This window comes from Gopherus evgoodei, chromosome 1 (assembly GCF_007399415.2).
Source record: "Gopherus evgoodei ecotype Sinaloan lineage chromosome 1, rGopEvg1_v1.p, whole genome shotgun sequence".
Classification (NCBI taxonomy): domain Eukaryota; kingdom Metazoa; phylum Chordata; order Testudines; family Testudinidae; genus Gopherus; species Gopherus evgoodei.
Genome location: NC_044322.1, coordinates 362,788,157 through 362,813,211, shown reverse-complemented (window position 1 = coordinate 362,813,211; position 25,055 = coordinate 362,788,157). Strand labels below are relative to the sequence as shown.

At 42.2% G+C, this 25,055-nt stretch overlaps 1 protein-coding gene across 2 annotated transcripts; it reads right to left on the bottom strand.

Moving 5' to 3' along the window:
- Window positions 1–236: 236 nt before the first annotated feature.
- On the bottom strand, window positions 237–24,804 carry TMEM209 (transmembrane protein 209). Of its 2 annotated transcripts, XM_030579493.1 has the most exons (15): window positions 24,744–24,804; window positions 18,499–18,638; window positions 18,328–18,383; window positions 15,221–15,355; window positions 13,374–13,612; window positions 12,778–12,982; window positions 11,898–12,073; window positions 10,766–10,837; window positions 9,481–9,577; window positions 8,411–8,536; window positions 7,778–7,875; window positions 5,843–5,957; window positions 5,653–5,750; window positions 4,700–4,773; window positions 237–2,272 (listed from the first exon to the last, which is right to left on the bottom strand). In XM_030579493.1, the coding sequence occupies exons 1-15, from the start codon at window positions 24,786–24,788 to the stop codon at window positions 2,218–2,220; spliced, it is 1,731 nt and encodes a 576-aa protein (XP_030435353.1). In that variant the 5' UTR covers window positions 24,789–24,804; the 3' UTR covers window positions 237–2,217. The 2 variants fall into 2 exon arrangements, with proteins under 2 accessions (XP_030435353.1, XP_030435441.1); XM_030579581.1 differs by lacking the exon at window positions 15,221–15,355 and having other exon boundaries at window positions 13,374–13,617; window positions 18,330–18,383.
- Between the last annotated feature and the right edge of the window lie 251 nt (window positions 24,805–25,055).

The window sequence follows — 25,055 nt, the reverse complement described above, 5'->3', positions numbered from 1 at the left end:
TATCATGCAAACCTGACAATGAATTGTATAATGCGGAAATAAGTCTCAAACTAGATGATATGGCATGTGTAAACAGATATTTGGATAACAAAATATGCCATTTGTTACTGCACAAAACCACACACAAATGTTTAACCAAATGAACCCATTTAATACAGGCACCAAATTAACCATTGTTAACAGCCTGATCTCAAGGAAAAATTCATACCTCCCTTTGGGGAAGTTGTATCTTGAATAAGATACAGTTCTGACAGACAATGGTAGTAAGTTCAGCTCATTCATTAAAAAAAAACAGTCTAACTGAGATAATGAATGGTAATTGTGCTGAGCATATTAAAAAGGACACATTTCCAAACCCCTCCCCACCTGCTCTTGTCTAGGTATGCAATCCACAGTTCAGTAAAAAAACTGAAAACAGTACAAAAGAAAGAGTGTAGTCATTGTAAAACTAATACAAATCATGTGTATTCTTCACAAGTCTAACCAGCCAGCTTTTTTTTTGAATCCTGGAGGAATACTTTTAGCAGGATTCCACAGAGTATCATCGTTAGCAGTTTAACACAGTGACATTAAGGTCTCAGTGTTCTGATCATTGTGGGTTGAAAGGGTAAAATTAAGTAGGCCACTCGGCTTTAACCTCATGCCTTATGACAGGAGACAGAGAAACAGGAGGACCCTTAACATTACCCTTCTGAAATTGGCCCCACAATATTTTTTTTTTTTAAAAGAACCTATAAACACACATTTTTAAAATTCCCTGATTACCACAATTTGCAATGGATCCTTCATCCCTATAGGAAAAAACCTTGGCATACATGTAGGAATCCATTTTGTTTAAAACAAGTGTAACTCATTTTTTTCCAAGGAGCAACTAGTCTACATTGCAGAGCAATTGCTTATATAACTGTAAAAAAAAAAGTTAGGTTATCCAGGGACACCCCATCATTATATATACTTGTAGTAAAGAGCAGAACAGGTCTCTTCTCAAAATAAAGTGTTGGCTGGTCTGAGGATCTAAAGTGACGTGCCTCCCATAGAGGATAGGAGTGCAAGTCATACATTTGATTCTTGCTTCTGGGTCATTGCTATCTGCCCCAGGCAGGAAAAAACAGCAGAGCCTCAACTCCCTCCAATGACTAACGCTGGTCAAGTTGCATCTGTTTGTCCTTGGTTATAAAGAAATTCACAGCAATATGGGGCTACATGGAGGTGGAGGAGAGGATGTCCCTTTGGACTCCTCGGACATCCTGATTTAAGTGTAAAATTTATTCTTATGCAGAAACGCTGAAGCTATGTTCCATTTTAGAGTAAATTTTTTTACAGCTCAAACAACTCTAAAATAGGGGATTAATACCAGAAATACTAATGTGAGAACTTTAAAAAAAAAAATGACATTAGGGCAAGACTTCAGTTGCAGTCAAAGAGATCAGCAACGTTCTGTTGCCCCAAACACACTCAAGTTTAAAAGATATTGGGTTATTTTGTTTTTTTAAAAAAGGTCCATAAGAATATACCCTAACTGGTGTGTAGGGTCTGAAGTTTTCTTTCACTTACACCTTCAGTGCAGCCACTTTAAAAGTGTGGTGGTGCCACAAAATCCCACTACACTTGCACTCCAATGATGGTTAGCCACAAGCTTTCTGCATAAGCCAAAGAGAATCCTGGTTATGCAGCGTTTCCTAGTGCATGTGGATCTTGTACTTGGCCACACTTGCAGTGACTGATTTTTCAAGTGGCAGCACTTAAGTAATAAGTACCAAGCAGCAGTGTACAACCTTAGGAGGGCAGTCCAAGTTGCACTGTAGTATTCTACCTTGCCATGTAGATGAGATGGGTTCACAATTCATTTCCCAAGCTGGTGGGGGTACCATTGAGCTGCTTCTAATTCAAGTATCAGCAATGATGGCCTCTGGAGGGCAACTCAGCCAGAAGACTGGTGAAGGCTTCTAAAGTAGGGCGTGTGAAGGTGGGAAGCTGTAAAGAGACGTCTTTGCGCAATAAAAGTTGATAGGAGTATTTCAATGCTGGAAGCATGTTCTCATGCAAACAGTGTATTGAATGTAAACGTATCCTATGTTCACAAGGATATCACACTAGTACATTGATGTAGGTTTATGTTCAAGGCACAAGGGTAATAAGCTACTCAGTTATCTCAGAGATGCACAATTGTTTCTCACTATGTGAAGGTGGAGGCCATCCTCAGTGAACCATGATGTACTAGTCTCCCAAGATCCATAGAACATTCACTCCTGATAAGCCAAGATTTACCCGCCTGCAAAGACAAAGTCAATAATAAAATAACAATAAGCACAAACCTACATTTAAAGCAAAGTTTTGTTATAAAAGAAAGTTGCCAGGTCACGTTGCAAGCCCCTGACTCCAGCAGTTCTTTCAATCCCTGCCAAAGGTTCCTTCTATTTAGGAGTTGTGCTTCACTATGAACAGAGTACAATCCCACAGGAATTAAATGGGAAAGTCTGGACTTCACTTTTATAACAATGTAGGCACAGTTGCCCAATATGCATATTCAAAATTTCTTATACTGCTCCAAAAGCAAAGATTAGTGGCTAATGATGGCATCTACTTATATCTATATTTCTCGATGGCAGTGGATTTCAAGCCAGGATCTAGCCAGGCAGTGACTAAAGAGGCCAATATTCCAGTTTGTACTCCAAAAGATTGTCAGCCTGCAAAAAAATTCAACTCTTTTGATGCACCTAGAGCTTATATAAGTACAAGCAGCTTTTAAAAACAAATTTGCATTTCATTTTAGTGTTCTAATTTTCTTTGCTTAATCAATTTGATACTCCTTAGAACTCCCATAATTTAAGTGCCCCTATCCCAGATTTCTGTAGGACATAAGGGTGCATGATTCCCCATAGTACTTTTTTTTAAAATGCATTTAATTGTCAGTCCACATTTGCTGCCCTGAATTAGTCTTCTTAGGAACTGAGGAGCTTGATTTTCCCCATGGAAGTTCAGAGTAAAGCTCTTGTGTTTGAAGAGCTCATCCTGAAATGAAAACTTTTCGCTGTTACTGGAAAGTGAAAGTAGAGTCAGTTTTTTAAGGCAGATTTATATCTTAGTTCATAAGGAGAAAAGGGCCCTCACGTCCCTGTCTCGGGCTTGAGGAGAAAGAATAACGTTCTGTATTTCTGTTAGAAATGCAAATGGCAAGTTTTAAGTTATTTAACATAAGAGTGTAGGAGGCAGCCAAAAGAGAGTGTTGGGGGGAGTGAAAGAAATAGGATGTTCGCAGACCAGCAAGAAATTGCCATATAGTGAAGAATACAGACGGTTTCTACAGGAATTTACGATTCATAGACTCTAGGACTGGAAGGGACCTCGAGAGGTCATCAAGTCCAGTTCCCTGCCCTCATGGCAGGACCAAATACTGTCTAGACCATCCCTGATAGACATTTATCTAACCTACTCTTAAATATCTCCAGAGATGGAGATTCCACAACCTCCCTAGGCAATTTATTCCAGTGTTTAACTACCCTGACAGTTAGGAACTTTTTCCTGATGTCCAACCGAAATCTCCCTTTCTGCAGTTTAAGCCCATTGCTTCTTGTTCTATCATTAGAGGCTAAGGTGAACAAGTTTTCTCCCTCCTCCTGATGACACCCTTTTAGATACCTGAAAACTGCTATCATGTCCCCTCTCAGTCTTCTCTTTTCCAAACTAAATAAACCCAATTCTTTCAGCCTTCCTTCATAGGTCATGTTCTCAAGACCTTTAATAATTCTTGTTGCTCTTCTCTGGATCCTCTCCAATTTCTCCACATCTTTCTTGAAATGCAGTGCCCAGAACTGGACACAATACTCCAGTTGAGGCCTAACCAGCGCAGAGTAGAGCGGAAGAATGACTTCTCGTGTCTTGTTTACAATACACCTGTTAATGCATCCCAGAATCACGATTGCTTTTTTGCAACAGTATCACACTGCTGACTCATATTTAGCTTGTGGTCCACTATGACCCCTAGATCTCTTTCTGCCATACTCCTTCCTAGACAGTCTCTTCCCATTTTGTATGTGTGAAACTGATTGTTCCTTCCTAAGTGGAGCACTTTGCATTTGTCTTTATTGAACTTCATCCGGTTTACCTCAGACCATTTCTCCAATTTGTCCAGATCATTTTGAATTTTGACCCTGTCCCCCAAAGCAGTTGCAATCCCTCCCAGTTTGGTATTGTCTGCAAACTTAATAAGCGTACTTTCTATGCCAACATCTAAGTCGTTGATGAAGATATTGAAGAGAGCCGGTTCCAAAACAGACCCCTGCGAAACCCCACTTGTTATACCTTTCCAGCAGGATTGGGAGCCATTAATAACTACTCTCTGAGTACGGTTATCCAGCCAGTTATGCACCCACCTTATAGTAGCCCCATCTAAATTGTATTTGCCTAGTTTATCGATAGGGATATCATGCGAAACCGTATCAAATGCCTTACTAAAGTCTAGGTGTACCACATCCACCGCTTCTGCCTTATCCACAAGGCTCGTTATCCTATCAAAGAAAGCTATCAGATTGGTTTGACACGATTTGTTCTTTACAAATCCATGCTGGCTATTCCCTATCACCTTACCACCTTCCAAGTAAGATCAGTCTACATGAAGCTAAACTGCTTATTTACAACAGGGAATGTTACTGTTCTCAGCCTGTACTACATGCAGGTATTCATGGCACTCTATACCTACCCAAGCATCCCAGATTCTTTTGTCTTTATGATGCACAGGAACATAAGCAAGGTATGGAACATGTTGTTTCTGCCCTGAATGCACGGGAAGGAAAGAGGGTGAAGATTAATACATACATACAATATTCAGTCTGAAATTTCTGCATAATTTCTTATTTAAAAGAAAACTCTTCACTTTCTGTCCGAAGTGTTTGTGTAATGTTGCTTTGCACTGTTAAACAGCTGTCATACTCCACACCAGAAGTGGCTGCACCTCACTAGCAAGATGTCATTATGGAGTTTCTATGCTGACCTGAAAACTGCTATAGAAGAGAAACCATTACCAAAGGAATAATATTATGGTCTTCTTCACCATAATGAACCTCCAGGACTTAAGTTAGTTTCGGACACTGCTTACATCCTCCAGTTGGACAAATGCAAAAAAGAGACAATTTGTCAGGCTGGATTATGACCTTCCAGCTCTTTTAAGGATTAGAGGAATTGACGATCATTTCTGAAACTAGAGCTCAAGTTTTGACCAGGGATCCAACAGCATCAATTTAACCTTTTGATTCTGAGAAGGGTAATTTTTCCAACAGACTTTTGCTGGTAAGAGACACAAGATCTGTGGCACTGAAGAATTAACACAGACCTCTGGGGTCTTTATTTATTTATTTTAAACACTAGTAACTTACCAAAAGAACATGCAACAAGGGGAAGATACTGCCTTCAGTACTCTACTGAGGCTCTTTATGGTAATGGTGTTATTCAGTAGCAACTTACATGCCAAGGGCTATGACTAGATCAAGGTAACATGTTGCCTTGTACATTGCACTGACCTTTGCTATATTCAAAGACAATTTCCCAGACAATAAACCTGACTGCTCAAAAAAGCTAACCAATCAACATCAGTTAGAGTTTTCAGAATGTATGTAGCTTTCTTGAGGTATCAGAAGAAAAGCACCATGTTCATACCTTGGGTAGATTGTAGACTTGGCACTGGTAGATAAGCTCATAGTGAGGAGGGTTGATGGTGCTCTGGTGGATGCAAATCACATTCTCATTTGAAACGTCTATGAACAGAAATTTAAGTAGTAATATGGACATAAAGGACATGATCCAAGCAGTCCATCCAAGCAAACAAAGGGACCAAGGATGCCAATACCTGGCTTATCTGGTGTTTGAATGAAGTGTTGCGAGGTAAATGTTTTGCCATCAGGATACTTTGGGTGAGGAGGCAGCCTGGAGTCCAGGTAAGTGCAGAACACATGCATAATGATCTGAAGAAAAAAATAAATCAGAATTTAGTGCCCATCAGACAGATTGTAGAACCAACTGCTACAATAAAGAGGTTAATCTTTAACTGTCTCAGATACTCGTTACAGAATCCAAGGGACAGTGAACCTATTGCAGCTTTGACTGACCGCCAGTAAATTTAAAAAGGGACAAAGCAGTGGAGTGCTTTAACCACTTTCCTTGGTGGCCCAACCCTTGAAATTGGCCAGAATATTTACGTAAGATGTTGACAAGTCAAGGCTCATCTGTCAGCTGAACAAAAAGACGTCAGCCACAATGCGGCATACCCATTCCCTTCCAGAGATGGCTCTATGTCATCGGCTATATGAAGGCTCAGACGTGCAATGTTTTTATCTCTGCAACTCAAAGCAAAGTTGCAGAATTTAGTAGCGAACATAGGCCCCAAACCAGAATATTTATTTTAATTCCTTCCCTCCTCCCCCATTAACTTGAAAGGTTTGACTGAGATTGACAGATTCAAACCAACCATGGTTTAGCAAACAGTATACTCACATATTGACGTTTTTGTAAAACTTAAGCCCACCTCTCTCAGTCTGAACAAGTACACCTTATATACAGGGAAGAGTGCTAGAACCAGTACAGAGTGGCAAGCAGATAAAATGAAACTCTACCTATTGTATGTTAGTGTTAAATGTATACTCAATATTAAGGTTCTTACTGTAACATTCATATTGCATAAACTGCAATTTTGCATTTGTTGACTTTTGTCTTGAAGTTTTCAATTTTAACATTTCCTCAATGTACATTGAATACATTTTAAACTAGTTAACTCATTCATCCTAAGCTTCTGTTAACCTCTGATTTGTGAGAAGTTGTCTTGTCTTATTAGTATTTAGATATTCTATATAGTCTCCAATAGCATCTCATCTGGCTGTTTGTGGGAAGGGGAAAAAAGGCTCAATTACAGGATGTGATGTTCTACCCCATGACTGAGTGCTTTCCCTTAAGATCTGGTAAGTTACCACTTGACTCAAGGCAGGACTTCAGCTATCTTTTCTTGCAGAGACAGCAAGAAAAATAAATCCTCAGAATTGTGTCACTCAGCTATGTGTCCTTATTCTTTGTATCTATGTTGTGTTAGTTTTCTGACAACGGAAGTAATATTTTAATTCACTATTTTCAAGTACATGTTACTGTTTCTGGTGAGAAACACTTGTCCTCTGGTCTCTCAGATTGCTTGGCCTAGCCACACTGAAAGTCTCTCTCTAACTAGATTATTTACTCCTTGGAGTTAGTCATTTAGGATTTCACAGCAAACAATATTCAATTAAATGGGCACAAGGCCACTCAATCCATGTTTATTATTCTTTCATGTCTGTTCACTTTGCAATCTGCTTTGGAGAACTGAAATTAGACATTTAATCAAGGTGAAGTCATTTAATAATTTGTTCCTGTATTAGGAATTATTTTATAGAAAAGATTCATTTGAATGCAGATGATTACTTAATTGTGTCCAAATGTAGAAAAACAACTTCAGTAGAGAGGTTAGAGCAAGTCAGGCCACACCCACTACAGCTATTAAAGAGGCATTTTAATTATGTCTAAATAAGAGTGACATAAGATTAAGATACACAACAACATTATTTTTGTGATCTATACAGGGCTAGATCTGGTTTGCATAATTCTATCAAGTAATCTCACTGAGTGCAATGGGATTACTTGGGTAAATGAGATATGCAGGATTTGGATCATGTTCCTCAAGAGATTCACAAGCTGTATCCTACTACTAGCACTGAAAAATAATGCATTTTAAGTCTCATCAAACACAACTATGCAAACTTACAGCAGAATCAGTGGGCAAATCAGTATCCCATTTACGGCCCTTGAAGTCTCCTCCTCTGTTCCATCGGAATGAGCTCATGCATCCTCCCTGAGAAAGTTCTAAAGGCAACAGAGTTTATATGAAGTTATTTTGGGGCAAGATTGGAGATGGAGGTGGAAGAAGGAAATCTATTATGTCTGTTTCAGACATCATGCATATTTATATTGCTGTATACATGAGAAATGCATGCAAGAAACACTTGCAAAGCAAATTTTAAAAATCACCATCAGGATTTAAAAAAAGATTTAAATCCTAAAACTCATTTTTATTTGGAATTAAATCAGGGAGTGATAAAGTAGTAAGAGAAGAGATTGATTAAATCCAACAATAAGCTTCCAGAACACATTCAAAAGGTGACAAAGCTTTTGTTTTAAGAGTATTGTAAATTACATTAAGATCCCACATCAAGTCACTTTAAACAAGAGTAGAAAATTACAAATACTTGGGTCTCTGCAGGTATGAAGGAAGGGCTGCTTTTCAAGTAGTGGAAATACACAAGTTCAAAGGTCTTGTTGACAGTGTTCAACATCACTAGCACTTGACACATGAGAACTGTAATGAAGCACATTTTAAGTGTGCATGATGACCATTTACCTTTGATCCTTTCAACCAAATATTCCTGGTTCGGTGTAAGGTCCAGGTACTGCACTATAGTGTTCAGTGTGGGGATGAGTGGAGCTTTAACAAGAGCGGCTTGTTTCAGACTGCTAATACTGGCTTCTGCAATACAAAAGAGCACCAGCACATATGATCTAAGGCCATAGCAGAACACTGAACATCCTCACCTACTCAGAAGCTCATTAACCGACTATTACAAAGAAGTGACACATTCTGTTCAGCTTGCTTGCCTGTTGCACTCCGAGAAGCTGGGTCCTAGGAATAGTTGGCACACTACATCATTACTGATGTTGCCAAATACCAAATTCTGATACTAGAGAAGTTTACTCCTATGTTTACTTCACTGAAAGATTGAGCCTGTATTATTTACATCATCATAGCATACAAAACATGCTAGGCACCACACATACAGGAAGACAGTCCCTGTCCTGAAAACCTTGCATCCTATGAGACAAAAGACACTTATACTGGTGGAAAAAGGGGATACGACAAACTTTCTAGTGTTCCATTTGACTAAGTATATAGCAGATTCCTAACTGCCTCTTCATCTAGCCATTATTAGTTGGTTAATTTCTTATACGTGTCACAGCAGAAGTGGGTTTTAAGGAGAGATTAAAGCTTAAGCAACCTACAAAATAGAAGGCCAAATTCTGCGCTCAGTTTGATGTAACAATGCAAATAAGTGGAATTACTTCAGATTAAACACTAGTTTAACTGAAGATAGAATCCAGGCTAGCAGCTATAAGAGCGTCTAACAGTTAGAGATCAAATACCAGGTTATCGTCTTATTAAGGGATTTGCCTCAGGAGGCTCAGCTGGAATGAACATAGTCCTCTCGCTGATACAGCTGTAACAAGGTTCCTGTGTTTTCTGCAATTCTGAACGTGTGGAAGTTGCTGTATTTTCCAAACTCTCTCTCATAAAAAAAACCTGTTTCTAGTTCTTAACGTTGCAAAGAACACCCTTTTCTGTCTTGAAGTTTTCATCCTGAGCACAGGTACTAATGAGAACTGAACTAAATCTATTACAGTATCTCCATACAGTACCTCCAATCTGCAACTCTGGACACCCCATTCTTCTCAGCTGAGTGCTCACAGAATCAATCTCTTGCACAAGTGGCACTAAAATAGTCTCGTTAATCCACTAGAAGAGCAGAGAAAGGCAGACAATTAAGAAGATAAGAAGCAACAGGAAGTCTATGTGAAGTGTTACTATACCCTAATCAGTATCTGAATTACTGTTATGACTGTGAAGTAAAAAAGGTGAATAACAAACATTTAAGGAAGCAGAAGAGATATACAAAGTTATTAAGTAAACAGACTATCAGGTTATGGTAGCATTTGAATGACTATTAAAAGAGTTCAATGAGTGAGTTCTAGACAACATTTCTAGACCATGATACAGACTTTTTGGATGGTGAGGGGAGTAATGAAGAGCAGTAAGTCATCCACAAACAGTTAATTTATGCTTGCATATGTCCATAATTCCCACAGTCTATTTTAAGGAAGAAGGATGCCGATAGAAACATATTATTTGTGAACACTTGAGCTTTTCATGGATATTATTGGCTTAACAAACAAACATGCCTGAGGAGCGCCATGAACTCCAACAAGCGGTGTGTTGGAGTAGTTTGTTATTTGATTACCTAATACTTTTACCTTGAAGTGTAGTCAGGTCTGCATTAGCAATAGCAGAAACAACAAACAGTTCTTACGTCAGGATTTTCATTCTAACTTTTCAGCTGTTCAGACCTTCTGGAAAATTTTAACCTTGTGGATGGGATTTTCCATGCTTCAGTTCAGCCCAGGTGAGTTATTTTGAAATGTTTGAGGAAAACAGAGTCAGAGGGTTGAGTTGCGGAAAAGGGAAAAACAAGTCTACCCATTTTCACTGGTATGAACTTTACAATTTGAAGTTTCCAGGATGTCATAGCACAAAAGTCAGCAAGTGCACGAGTTAAGGTTGAACGTGTAAACTTAATATGGCCCTTTGTGAGCGTGCTTTGTGTTAGTTGCTAGTTACACAGCCATATGCTAATCTTCAAATACACTCTGTAGTTCTTTCTATAACCTTAGGTACACATGTGGCAACTCGATTTCTCCCCTCTCCCACCATTCTAATATAATACAATTAGATCAAAAAGCAAGAGTTCTGTTACAAATCAAAGATCATTAAGGAAGTATTACACACTACCAAGTTTATACCGTAACTCAGTTCCATTAAGGCTGAGGCAAATGATGATGTACTCAGGTATTTTCTAGTTCTGAGTTCCGCAGAAATAAGGACAGGATACTCAAATATTAGACTCTAAAGAACAATGATAGGACTTACATTTCTGAACTTAGCTGTCCATGAGTCCACATGACTGAGTAGTTGTCGATTCGTTATCACCCTCAACCAAACCTAGGTAAAAAGTTAAGTAGTTTAAGAGACTTATTGCAAAGATATAGGAACCCAGCTGAACACAATGTGGCTTTTAGAGGCCAAGCCATTTTACGGATACTAATTACAGCGTGCCCATCATAAGGCCCAGCTAGGTTTTAGAATGTTCGTCTCTGACAGGGCATTTCATGAGGACTATATACCAGTTAGTTTAACACACCAAGTCCAGATGCACTATTTTGGTACCTATAGCTATTTGTATTCGGATAAAACTGGTCTAAGCTAGTAGGATTTCTAGAAAAGGTTTAAGTTAATGGAAAGTTACACTAAATCAATGTGCAGGTAGAGAAAAGAGGTAACATTTAATTAAAAGACAGGCAAGTTAAGAGCTACTCCTACTGGCCACACTAAAGTCAGATGTGCGGTACTCTTCTCCATGTGTCTCACAAAATCCACTGAGCACGTACAAGTGCAAAGGAGGATTTTCAATATACGTTCAGCTGCTTGAAATCCACTAGATGCAGTTAATTGTTACTCTTACAAACACCTTTATCCATAGTATAAAATGACAGAAAAGAGGATTTTTCAACATCACTAAGTCCAAGAACGCAGTCAAACTACCAGTTTTTGAATTCCAGACTGAACTACTCTATCTAGAATTATTATATATTACTACATAATTAAGGTGTTTGTGAGAAATTGATTAAGACAGGAAAAGGTTAAATCTGTGTTTACTGTTTCCCATCACTGCTCACAAAATAAATACTAAAACTATAAAATTCTATACAGCAGATATATCCAGAAGTGTTTGGTCAGAAGTCACTTTACCCCAAACAAATCTATAATTGCCCTCTACTGGTGAAGGTAATGTACAACAAACTAGTTCAGATTGAAGTTTGGAATATAAATTTGTAGCAAGAAAATATTTTTCTAAATTATATGAAGGCAATTCAATGCTATGGGATTTATCCCCTCTCTTTCCAGTAATGTGAATGGAAGACACATCCAAATCCTTGCAGAAGATTGCAAAATTCACAACTGTATCTTTTTCCGTCCTGATTCCCTTGAGTTTTCTATTTACCTCTTCTGCAGCCTGCTTAGAGCTCAGATCAGCTTCATCTTTGTGTGCTGATGGGGCTTGGGACCTGCAGGCCAGCTGGTACTGGAACTTCCTCAGCATCTGTGCATAGTCTCCCATGGAACGGCTGTAGTTCCAAAGACTCGGACTGCTGGAAGGAGAGCTGGAATCTGAACTCCCTGAAATTATCCATTCAGTAAACAAATAATTACTCCATGTTGATTGCCAAACAGTTTTTAAGCAGTGCGAGGTTCCTGTACAGATAACAAGTCAGAGCCTTTACACTTTGACTGGAGGGACGCCATCCACAAGTTGCTATGAACCCAAATGCCAAACTCAGTCTATGTAAAATATCATCAGTCACAGTCATCTCAATAATAAAAAGTGTCTTTTCAGGACACAGATCATCTGCAGATTACTTGGCATCTTGATCAGAGATGCCTTCTCCACAGGCCACACCTCTTGTCAAGATGAAGGCCCTGGCTCTTTACTGTAGGCCAGTAAGTCCTATACAGATATAGTTTGTTATTTATAGACATCCTTGAATTGTCTCCAGAGCGTCAACAGCGGTACATTTCTATCTATACCACAAGGCTTTATTCTCTGGAAAGCTTCCCCAAGGCTTCCGTGTTGCAAAGGGCTGTAGAAGTCATGGAGCTCTGCTTCACATCTCACTTAGACTATTCAGTAAAAGACTTAACTTGTTCTGCATCAGCCTTCGGATTGTGCCTTCTACAGGGTGGATACTGTGCAAATGACTTAAGTCCATTTCATTAAGATTGGCACATCTGTGTCTACTTATACGAGAGGAACTGGAATACCAACCCACAAATGCACTTAAAAAAACCAACAACTTTTAGACCAAACAGAGCTACTTACTTACCCAGCTGAACTCGATGTTGCTTCTCTTCTTCACTTTGAAGGAAGCTGTCCAGGGACTTTAGGTCTGTCATATAGTCTTCTTTGCCAATAGGGGAGTTATACACAGTTGGCGAAGAACGGTACCGAGACCTCAGCCCGCTGCTTTCCACTGGTCCAATGCTGGTGGGGTACGGTGAGCCCCCAGGAGAGGGACTGAAGCTGGATACCTGTGGGGAATAGAGTGAGGATTGTGTTATTTTGTAAAGCTGGAATTCTACTTATTAGTTTCAATTTGTAAACAAAATTAATGTATTTATCCAACTTGTTACTGCAATGCTAAACTAGACACCAATTTGGCTTTAGTATGTTTCAGTTGCTGGGTTTCTTTAAATTCCTACTGCATCACCCGCCAGGTGGTGCAAAGTGAATAAAATCCTATCACCAGTGGGAGATTGGAGAATTCCTGTTCGGTAAAATTTTACATCTGCTGTGCAAAAAGTGTAAATAAATACACAAGGTGCAAACTACTGGAGAATCAGGTTCTGCAGTGTAGGGCACAATACAAGCAATCTAATAAGCAAATCCCAACTTGTTACATTGGGTTATCAAGGCTATTACCTTACTGTAGTTGCTGTTTGGTGAGTAGGTCACAGCAGTGCTATAAGAACCGCTGCTGCCTGACAAAGCCTGTAACTGGGGGCTGTACCCAGTCATGCAACCAGCGGCAAACTTTGGGCTGGTATTAGGTGAGCGAGATGGGCTGTAACTCAGCACGCTCTGACCCAGGATTGGAGGAGAAGGTGTTGAAGAAGGGACTTGCTTTGTCACTAGCTCGCGGGGTGGAGTTGTTTGTACTGCTGTAATTAAAAAAAAAAAAGAAAAAAGCAGAATTAGGGCTGAAGGAACAGCAGTCTGGATCATTTTTCTTAATTGTTATTTTATTTCTTTACTATCTTAAGAAAATCCTACACTGAGACCAGAAAAGGAGATTTGAAAGAAATCTCAGAGCCATAAAATTCAGCAGCCAAGTCACGAGCACAGAAATTAGAGCTGTGACAGAGTAAAAGAATGGTCTTGTGGTTCAGGAACTGCACTGCCACTCAGAAGACTTGGGTTAAATTCTGCCACAGATACAGTGTGTGACCTTGGGTGAGTCACTACACCTCTGTGCCTCAGTTCTCCATCTGCAAAGTGGGAATAAGAATACTCTCTTTCTTCCACCGTCTATCCTTCCTATTTGGACTGAAACCACTTCAGGGCAGGGATTATCTTACTATGTGTTTATATACAGTCTAGCTCAACAGGGTCCTGATTTCAGCTAGGACCTCTAGGCACTTTACTATTACAAACATAGCAGTATACACAAATAATAGTAACACACATAATGAGAGACCTATTAAGTCACATCCAGTCCTTCCCTACGGTCAATGCAGGAACATTTCCTACTCTTTATGAGGTTGTTCCTTATGGATGGACCCTGCTGTTTTAAAACCCTTGTACTGTACCTAGATACAACAGCAAGAGAGTGCTTTGCCCAGAGCACTATTATAGGCATATCTAATATAAAATGTCTCTAGTAAGGAGCTTCAGTCAGGTTCTTTGGGCAAGTTTCCCTTTTTAACTTCATTTTATTAACCCTACCTATACATATCATCTCCAAAGAGTTTGAATACTCATGGACTGATACGTTCCCTTCATAGTTTAGTCAAGTTACACATACTTGTTTTAATCTTTGCACATAAATCAATCACACTATGCCACAATCTATATATATATATATATATATATATATTTTTTTTTTTAACACTATTATAAATGCTGGAGGTGAAACAGGATTTGGGGTGGAGGCTGGCAGCTCGTGACCCTCCATATAATAACCTTGCGACACCCTGACGGGTCACAACCCCCCATTTGAGAACCCCTACTTGTGTTTGACTGAAGAATATCTTCCACAGAGGCATTCTGTCTTGATTTAAAGACATCAAGAGAGGGAGAATCCACCACTTCCTAGTTGGTTCCAAAGTCAGTCACCCTCACTGTTAAAAATGTGTTCCCTATTTCTAAGTTAACTCTGTCTGGCTTCAGCTTCCAACCACAGGTTCTTGTTATGCCTTTCTCTGCTGAAGTAAAGGGCCCTTTATCACTCAATACTTTCTTTCATGAAGTTACTGGTACACAGTAATCAAGTAACTTCTTGATCTTCTGAATTTTCATTCCACTTCACCTAGTTACCCCATCTGCAGGGAGCAGTAAGGTGAAGTCAATCAAAATGCTCTCTGAATCAACACTCCTACCCTTCAGAAGTTATTGACTGCATCTCTTTTCTTTTTCTAGACATTTGTGTTTGTTTGGAGGCCCATGCCAGGTTCAGACCTATGACAATCTGTTCAGAAAGTTAAATATTTACAAACTCATTTGTAGACACCATTTTAAAGAGTGCTGGCAGAGATAATTGTCAGACTTACATGCATTCTGAAGCCCAAGAAGGGTCTGCTGTCCAGGACTCATAACTAAGCTAGTTGGTGCAACTGTGTATTTGAAATACCTCCAGAAATCAAATAAGGCATTCAGACTGAACAAAGATGCAAGTGCAAGTTCTAGAACAAAAAAACCCAACACACATTATTTTAACAAGTTAGTTCTTTATATTTTAGAGTGTTCTTAAATTGCTCACCATTTACAAAAATCAATAACTGTTAACATCTTATGCTGTATGCAGTGTTGTTGTAGCCCCGTTGGTCACAGGATATTAAAGAGACAAGGTGAGTGAGGTAATATCTTTTATTGGACCAATTTCTGTTGGTCCAATAAAAGCTTTTGAGCTTACAGAGGTCCAGATATTACCTTTCCACCATGTCTCTTTGACTCTCATGTTGTTTTCCCACTGTGCTGAGATGAACAATACCATGGTAAAAGTTACTGTATATTCTTTGTACCATTTTGGAAAGATGAATTATTCACCAAAACTAAATAAAAAAAAAAGTTTACTAAAGTACAAGCAGGAAGCCTGCCAAACGGTGACAATCAAGGTGCTAAAGGAGCACTGGACAATCTGGACAATCAAGGTGCTAAAGGAGCACTCACGGAAGACAAGGCTGTTGCTGAGAAGCTAAATTAATTCTTTGCATCAGTCCTAACTGCAGAGGATATGAGGGAGAACCCCACATTCAAGTCATTCTAACTAAGTGACAAGACTGAAGAACTGTCCCAGACTGAGTTGTCAGAAGAGGAGGTTTGGAACAAATTGATAAATTAAACAATAGTAAGTCACCAGGACCCAAGAGTTCTGAAGGAATTCAAATATGAAATTGCGGAACTACTACTGTGGTATGTAACCTATCACTCAAATCAGTCTCAGTACCAGATAATTGGAGGATAGCTCATGTAATGCCGATTTTTAAAAAAGGATCCAGAGGCAATCCTGGCAATTACAGACCAGTAAGCCTAACCTCTATGCCAGGCAAATTGGTTGAAATTATAGCAAGAACAAAATGATCTGACAGAGAGATGAACACTATATGCTAGGGAAGAGTCAATTGGGCTTTTATACCGGGAAATCATACGTCCCCAATCTATTTAGAATTCTTTCAGGAGGTCAACAAGCATGTGGACAAGGGTGATCTAGTGGATATAGTGTCCATGGACTTTCATAAAGCCTCACAAGATCCCTCACCAAAAGCTTTTAAGCAAAATAAGCAATCAAGGGATAAGGGAGGTCCTTTCATAGACCAGTAACTGGTTAAAAGATGGAAACAAATGGTAGTAATAAATAATCAGTTTTCACAATGAAGAGAGGTAAACAGCAGGGTCCCCCAAGGATCCTGTGCTGTTCAACATATTTGTAAATGATCTGGAAAAATAGGTGACCTGTGAGGTGGCAAAATTTGCAGACAATACAAAACTACTCAAGATAGTTAAGTCCAAAATAGGGATGTAAAACGTAGACTGTGAACTTGAAGATTAAAACGGCTAACCAAAATAATTGTAATAGTTTAAACAGGTATTTTTAACTAAACTGGGTGACTAGGCGACAAAACAGTGGATGAAATTAACTGTCAATGAGTTCAGAGTAATGCACACTGGAAAACATAACCCTAAGTGATGAGGTCTAAATAAACTGTTACCGCTCAAGAAAGATCTTGGAGTCATCATGGATAGTTCTCTGAAAATATCCACTCAATGTGCAATGGCAGCCAAAAAAAACCTAACAGAACGTTAGGAACCATTAGCAAAGGAACAGATAAAACAGAAAACATCATAATGCCACTATATTAATCCATAGTACACCAACTCCTTAAATGCTACTTGCAGTTCTGGTTGCCTGATCTCAAAAAAGGTATATTAGAATTGGCAAAGGTACAGAGAAAGGCAACAAAAACGAGTAGGGGGTATGGAACGGCTTCCATATGAGGGCAAATTAAAAAGACTGAGACTGTTCAGTTTTTAGAAAAGAGACGACTATGGGGAGGGGATATGATAGAAAACTGTAAAATCATGAATGGTATGAAGAAGGTGAACAGGGAAGCGCTATTTACCCATTCACATAATGCAAGGATAAAGGGTCACCCAGTTAAATTAATAGGCAGCAAGTTTAAAACAAACAGAAGGAAGTACTTCTTCACACAATGCACAGTCAACTTGTGTAACTCGTTTCTATAGGATGTTGTGAAGACCAAAAGTGTAACAGGATTAAAAAAAATTAGATAAGTTAATGGAGGATCATCAGCTATTAGCAAAGATGGTCCGGCACATATTTTATGCAAGAACTCTGGAGACAGGTTTAATATACTTGAGACTAATATTTTAATCATACAAGTGAATTAAAAAAAATCACATAAACGAACAAAGGGCTGCTTTATAAGCTTCACATTCTTTAGAGGAAGTAAATTTTGGAATCGAGACCAGCTGACATCTCTAAAGGTTACAAGTGTAACTCCACCATTTGCAAAAACAAGTTATGCCTGAAGGGCTGGAAGTCAATACCCTAGTTAGCTTAGTTTATATTTAGTTTAAAAAGTGTTATATTTACATATCAACATGCATGATATGATGACATATCACTGAGTTTAATGAATGTGAAGCAATTTCTCCTAAAGCTGCGACATGCTTTCATTTTCATATCATCCCCAGGTTTGGAACAACCTACAACTCCCTCTCCTCAAACCCAGCCTTTTCCAAGGTTTGCTATCACTGATCTCTTACATGTCTATTCCCACCCTTCATTTTCATCCTTTGTTAGTTTCACCTCTCTCATTTAGATGGTAAGTGTCTTGAAAAAAAGAGCTTTGTCTAACTACTACATGAAATGTAAAGCACACCTATAGCACCACATAAAGCCTCAACACACATGCAACTTGATCTAAGATAAGAGATAAGCCTTTTTTGCTGCAAGTTTGTCACAGGAGATAATCCCAGACAGATCCAAACTGGACATGGAAAGTCAAGTCCGATTTCTGTATGATCAAAAAGTGGGTTAAAAATTTTCAAATGCCGACATAAAGAAAACAAAAGGATTGAATTTAGATGCTCTTTCCTCACATAAGTAAACCATCACAAAGTACAATCTCTTACCTATACCACAGTGGCCAGTATGTAATGTTATAATATGAACTTATCAGTTTTCCAGTCCTGAAAGAGAAAAAAAATTGAGTTGGCATCTCTCTGACCCACAGTACATGGAAATATCTAGGAACATAATGACATCCTTTTATTGATTACATTTTAAAACTGTTAGGGAACTTACATTTCAGTATAAATCATGCCTGCAACTGACACATTAAGGAGTCCCCAAGCCAAAACCACTTTCCTGGCTTCAGTCTCTTTCCTCATCTTGATGGTTCTGTCAATGAGGGAAGTAGCTGGACTCTGCTCCCCCTGCATCATCTATAAAGAGAGAAGCACAGTGAAAGACAAGAATGAAGATATTTATATAGTGTCGCTCTCCTTCAGCACCAGACTAAAGAAATGTTAAACAGTCCCTAGGAAATTGCATTTAGGGAGTTAATTTCTAGTTACAGATTAATATTTAACAGTAAATAGCATTCAGTCCTTTTTTGTGCGGTGGGGGGCGGAGGGGAGTTTTTTTTAACATAGCTCCTTCTGTGAGCATTCTCTACTCATTAGGACCATAATTAACACTGAGCTACTTTTACCATTTGGGCATGGGGAAGGAAAAATCTACCCACACAGGACGGAGGGCCAGATTCTCATCTCTCTCCAGTTTTATGATAGAGTTAGTCCTAATATGTACTAGGTAACAAAGCAGAATCAAGTTCAGACTATCAAATTCCTGGAAGTTCATATTTTTCACATTACAGACATGCTTAAAAAACACCTTTACCCTCAGCTTTTGTGGATAAAACATGGGGGATGGGGGGCGTCACATGGATTAAGTAACCATTCAGTACATTTTTGAAAGCTACTGTCCTTTAGTAAGTGATAGGCAAGATTTTTTTCTCTTCTAGTCTGTGTAGAGTCATAGGGATGAGAAACTTTGTAAGATCCTGCAGTCCTCCTGTATAGACATTTCCCTTTCACTTTAATAAGTACTACTGTACATACACTGCTGGACTGAGAACTGGCTAGTACACTAAAATACCACCTCCACGGTGGATAAAAATCAATGATTTTTTTTTAGATCTGATTTTTTTTATTTAAAATTGGATTTTTTTTATAAAATAGGGTTTTTTTTCCTCAAAAAGTATCTAGATACATTATAGCTCAAAGCTACCTCATCACGGAATAGGGATTATACATTCTAATTCTATAGTATGAGACAATATATTCATGTCATGTTTAAGGAAAGTCTTGTAAATGAGTTTCAGTAGTTCACGGATTAGGGGCCCAATTTTATGGGGTTCCACAGGCTTCTGTATAGATTATTTAGGTTAATCTTTCTATCTACCCAATGGGACTCGATGCTATGATACCATGAGAGATGCTTAGTTTTGCAGTTCTCAAACTCTGGATTTGTGTCTCCAGAGGCAACATGCTTGTTAACAGTAAAAATGTTTTTAAATAAATAAATAAAATAATATATAGAGGTGAGAAATAACAGACCTCAACTCTGTTGCCCCTCTACAAATTTGTGTACACAGAGTCAATCCCTTACCTCTCTCTAAAAGTGCAAAGTTTCAAAAAGTTCAATGAATAGAAGACGGTTGAGGATAGAATAGATTTGGACAAGGAGAAGAGGTTTGGAGATAAATGTGAGAAGCAAGGGACATATGCTTGTTTTTTTAAAATATATGTTTGCTGATGAAGGAAAAAAAATCCAGAATACTTAACATTGCTTTAGTTAAATAAAACAATTTAAATGTCTGTCTGGTGATGTTCTCCTCCTAATACAGCATGGCAAGAAAATCCTCCAAATATTAATGATTTATCTCTTAAATTGGAGATAGTTCACCTCCCAATGACTTCATAAATATCTGCATTAATTACCTTTGGTAAATGAAATAACCAAACAATCATTCATTTTCTGATATAGCTTTAAAACTAATCTGAAAAGTTTTCAAAATAAATCATTGTTTAAAAATGTATAGTGTGTACCTTCTAAAAGGAAGCCCACATCTTGAGTTGTGAAGAATATGTATTAAGGTTATAACAACCAACAAGAATGCACTCTTATGTGGAAAACCATGATTAAATCGAGTCTTCCATGATTTAAATTAAATCCACCCTGACCGTCTCCATAGCTCACTACATCTGCGCATGATATTATTGCTATACTTTGAAAATCTAACTAAGCATAATTAACACCCGTAACCCTCCACTAAAGTTAACCTTCCCTCCTACAATTGCCTGCTTAAATATTTGTTATGCTCCCATTCAAAGATGGAGTATATAACATGTAGAAACTGGGACAAATGCATTCACTGAACTGTTATCACATACCAATGAATCAGATTAGTTGCATCTTAATGGTAAAATACATGAACATTTCAGATAAGCAGCTTCACACTTTCTCCCATGCTGCCCCTAATGCTTGGGAGGAACTCTGAATAAACATCCTCCAACAGGGCTGGTGCAAGGATGTTTTGCGCCCTAGGCGAAACTTCCACCTTGCGCCCTCCCCCCCTGTACTCCTGCCCTGAGTCGCCCCCCCCTTATGGCAGCTCCCCACCCCTCAACCCGGAGACTCCCTCCCCGCCCCAGCTCACCCCTGCTCCGCCTCCTCCCCAAGAACGCCATGGCGGCTTCACTTCTCCTGCCTCCCAGGCTTGCGGCGCCAATCAGCTTAGGCACCACAAGCCTGGGACGTGGGAGAAGTGAAGCAGCGACGGCATGCTCGGGGAGGAGGCAGGGCAGGGGTGAGCTGGGGCGGGGAGTTCCCCTGCATGCTGCCCCCCCCTTACTTGCTGCAGGCGGCCCTCCCCGCACCTCCCTGTCCCAGCTCCTTCCACCTAAATGCCGGCAGTGACCGGGGCGGCCAAAGATCTGGCCGCCGCAGTCGCTGCTGAAGAAAATGGCGCCCCCCCAAATCCTAGCGCCCTAGGCAATCGCCTAGGTCACTAAATGGTTGCACCGGCCCTGTCTTCAAAGCTATTTCATTGTTCTCCTTCAAACTCTCCTTTGCCATGATGCCTACCAAACACTTGACAAGTTAAGCTGCTGCCATGCTGAGGCCACTGTACATCACACTGACCAATTTTGTCTCAGGGTTGGTCTACACTTGAAACACTACAGCAGCACAACCAGAAGCTTCAGCGTAGCCATGCAGTAGAGTGACGGGAGGGGTTTTCCCATGACCATAGTTAATCCCCTTCCTGAAAGGCAGTAGCTAGGTTGACCTAGCACTGTCTACACCGGTGGTTAGGTCTGCTTACCTACATTGCTCAGGGGTGTGGATTTTTCACCTCTGAGCAATGCTGCTCAGTTGACTTAACTTTTAAGTGTTCCCCTAATTCGCTGTTTCCTCATACTCCCCGGTCTGTCTGTATCTATGTATTATCTCTTGTCTCAGACACTTGCTACAGCCACATAAGGGCTTTTTCCATCACTGTAGTAAATGCACTTCTCTGAGAGGCAGTAACTAGGTTGACAGAACAAATCTTCTGCCAACCTAGCGGCATCTACCATAGGACTTAAGTCAGTTTACCTACATTTTCTTTGAGCAATATAGCTAGGTCAACTTAAGTTTTCGGTGTAGACCAGGCTTTAGACTGTAAATTCTTTGGGGCAGAGACTATCTTTTTGTTCTGTTTACACAGCACCTAACATAATGGGGCTTTGGTCCATGACTGGAACTCCTGAACGTTATCTACAGTAATACACATAACTGTAGGACAGTGCTTCCCATTTCCCAGAGTTGGCCAATCTGCAGGACACCCTTGGGATGTGCAGATCAATTGGGCCCCTCTGTACTAAACGGCTGTATCTACACTAGGGACATTGGGTATCAGAGGGGTAGCCGTATTAGTCTGGATCTGTAAAAGCAGCAGAGTCCTGTGGCACCTTATAGACTAACAGACGTTTTGGAGCATGAGCTTTCGTGGGTGAATACCCACTTCGCCGGATGCATGCAGAGGCTGTGTCTACACTAGGGACGTTAACGGCTGGTGCCCTTTGGCAGCAGATCAGCCCCACTTTACTGGGGGTGCCATGCACAGAGGCTGTGTCTACACTAGGGACGATAACGGCTGGTGCCCTTTGGCAGCAGATCAGCCCCACTTTACTGGGGGTGCCCAGCACAGAGGCTGTGTCTACACTAGGGACATTAACGGCTGGTGCCCTTTGGCAGCAGATCAGCCCCACTTTACTGGGGGTGCCCAGCACAGAGGCTGTGTCTACACTAGGGACGGTAACGGCTGGTGCCCTTTGGCAGCAGATCAGCCCCACTTTACTGGGGGTGCCCAGCACAGAGGCTGTGTCTACACTAGGTACGGTAACAGCTGGTGCCCTTTGGCAGCAGATCAGCCCCACTTTACTGGGGGTGCCCTGCACAGAGGCTGTGTCTGCACTAGGGACGGTAACGGCTGGTGCCCTTTGGCAGCAGATCAGCCCCACTTTACTGGGGGTGCCCTGCACAGAGGCGGTGTCTACACTAGGGACGTTAACGGCTGGTGCCCTTTGGCAGCAGATCAGCCCCACTTTACTGGGGGTGCCCTGCACAGAGGCGGTGTCTACACTAGGGACGTTAACGGCTGGTGCCCTTTGGCAGCAGATCAGCCCCACTTTACTGGGGGTGCCCAGCAGAGGCTGTGTCTACACTAGGGACGGTAACGACTGGTGCCCTTTGGCAGCAGATCAGCCCCACTTTACTGGGGGTGCCCAGCACAGAGGCTGTGTCTACACTAGGGACGGTAACGGCTGGTGCCCTTTGGCAGCAGATCTGCCCCACTTTACTGGGGGTGCCTAGCACAGAGGCTGTGTCTACACTAGGGACGTTAAGGGTTGGTGCCCTTTGGCAGCAGATCAGCCCCACTTTACTGGAGGTGCCCTGCACAGAGGCTGTGTCTACACTAGGGACGGTAACGGCTGGTGCCCTTTGGCAGCAGATCAGCCCCACTTTACTGGGGGTGCCCAGCACAGAGGCTGTGTCTACACTAGGGACGGTAACAGCTGGTGCCCTTTGGCAGCAGATCAGCCCCACTTTACTGGGGGTGCCCAGCACAGAGGCTGTGTCTACACTAGGGACGGTAACGGCTGGTGCCCTTTGGCAGCAGATCAGCCCCACTTTACTGGGGGTGCCCAGCACAGAGGCTGTGTCTACACTAGGGACGGTAACGGCTGGTGCCCTTTGGCAGCAGATCAGCCCCACTTTACTGGGGGTGCCCAGCACAGAGGCTGTGTCTACACTAGGGACGGTAACAGCTGGTGCCCTTTGGCAGCAGATCAGCCCCACTTTACTGGGGGTGCCCAGCACAGAGGCTGTGTCTACACTAGGGACGGTAACAGCTGGTGCACTTTGGCAGCAGATCAGCCCCACTTTACTGGGGGTGCCCAGCACAGAGGCTGTGTCTACACTAGGGATGGTAACGGCTGGTGCCCTTTGGCAGCAGATCAGCCCCACTTTACTGGGGGTGCCCAGCACAGAGGCTGTGTCTACACTAGGGACGGTAACGGCTGGTGCCCTTTGGCAGCAGATCAGCCCCACTTTACTGGAGGTGCCCTGCACAGAGGCTGTGTCTACACTAGGGACGGTAACGGCTGGTGCCCTTTGGCAGCAGATCAGCCCCACTTTACTGGGGGTGCCCTGCACAGAGGCTGTGTCTGCACTAGGGACGGTAACGGCTGGTGCACTTTGGCAGCAGATCAGCCCCACTTTACTGGGGGTGCCCAGCACAGAGGCTGTGTCTACACTAGGGACGGTAACGGCTGGTGCACTTTGGCAGCAGATCAGCCCCACTTTACTGGGGGTGCCCAGCACAGAGGCTGTGTCTACACTAGGGACGGTAACGGCTGGTGCCCTTTGGCAGCAGATCAGCCCCACTTTACTGGGGGTGCCCTGCACAGAGGCTGTGTCTACACTAGGGACGGTAACGGCTGGTGCCCTTTGGCAGCAGATCAGCCCCACTTTACTGGGGGTGCCCTGCACAGAGGCTGTGTCTACACTAGGGACGGTAACGGCTGGTGCCCTTTGGCAGCAGATCAGCCCCACTTTACTGGGGGTGCCCTGCACAGAGGCTGTGTCTACACTAGGGACGATAACGGCTGCTGCTGCCAAGGGGCACCAGTGCCAGGCACGGACCCTCACCAGGGGCCGGGACCCAGCCCCACTGGCGGGCCCGCACTCGCTGGAGGGGGCGTGGCCGGTGCCTCCCCCTATCGCCACGCGCGGGACGGGCGGCACGCGGGGCCCACCCAGCGCTCCCCGTGGGGGAGGGGCACGGAACCGACCCATCCCCGGCGGCACTGGGGGGCAGAGCCCCTCCCCCTCCCGTGAGCAGCCGGCTCGTGCTCCCCAGCGGAGGAGGCGGGCGGGGCTCGCACCCCGCCGCCCCGGGGCGTGAAGGGGGCCGGGAGCCCCCGTCTTCCCACACTCACCCCGCCCGCGTGAGGAGTCGGCGGCATCAGGCTGTCACTGGGCATGCGCCGACCACGCGCAGCCGCCGGCCGGAAGCGAAGCCTTCCCAAAGGAGAGGGAGGGGGCTGTTGCCATGGGGACGGGGAGACGGCGCGCTCGCGCTGTCAGCCGTTGCTCCTCTCAGCTGTGCCGTTTTGGAGGGAGCGTGTGTGAGGCGCGATGGAGGCGGGCGGGGAGGCCGCGCGAGCCGGCAGTGCCCTCATCCGCTAGCGCCCCCGCCACCTCTCATGCCCGGTCCTGTGGCGGGAGGAGGCGCGGGCGCATGCGTCCCG

What these genes read in the sequence shown, in the direction of transcription:
- TMEM209 (XM_030579493.1), bottom strand. Translation starts at nt 24,788, where the DNA reads ATGCCCAGTGACAGCCTGATGCCGCCGACTCCTCACGCGGGCGGG. An exon ending in GGCATGATTTATACTGAAAT is followed by an intron (nt 18,384 to 18,498) that starts GTAAGTTCCCTA and finishes TTTCTCTTTCAG; the next exon opens with GACTGGAAAACTGATAAGTT. An exon ending in GGACAGCTAAGTTCAGAAAT is followed by an intron (nt 9,578 to 10,765) that starts GTAAGTCCTATC and finishes CTGCTCTTCTAG; the next exon opens with TGGATTAACGAGACTATTTT.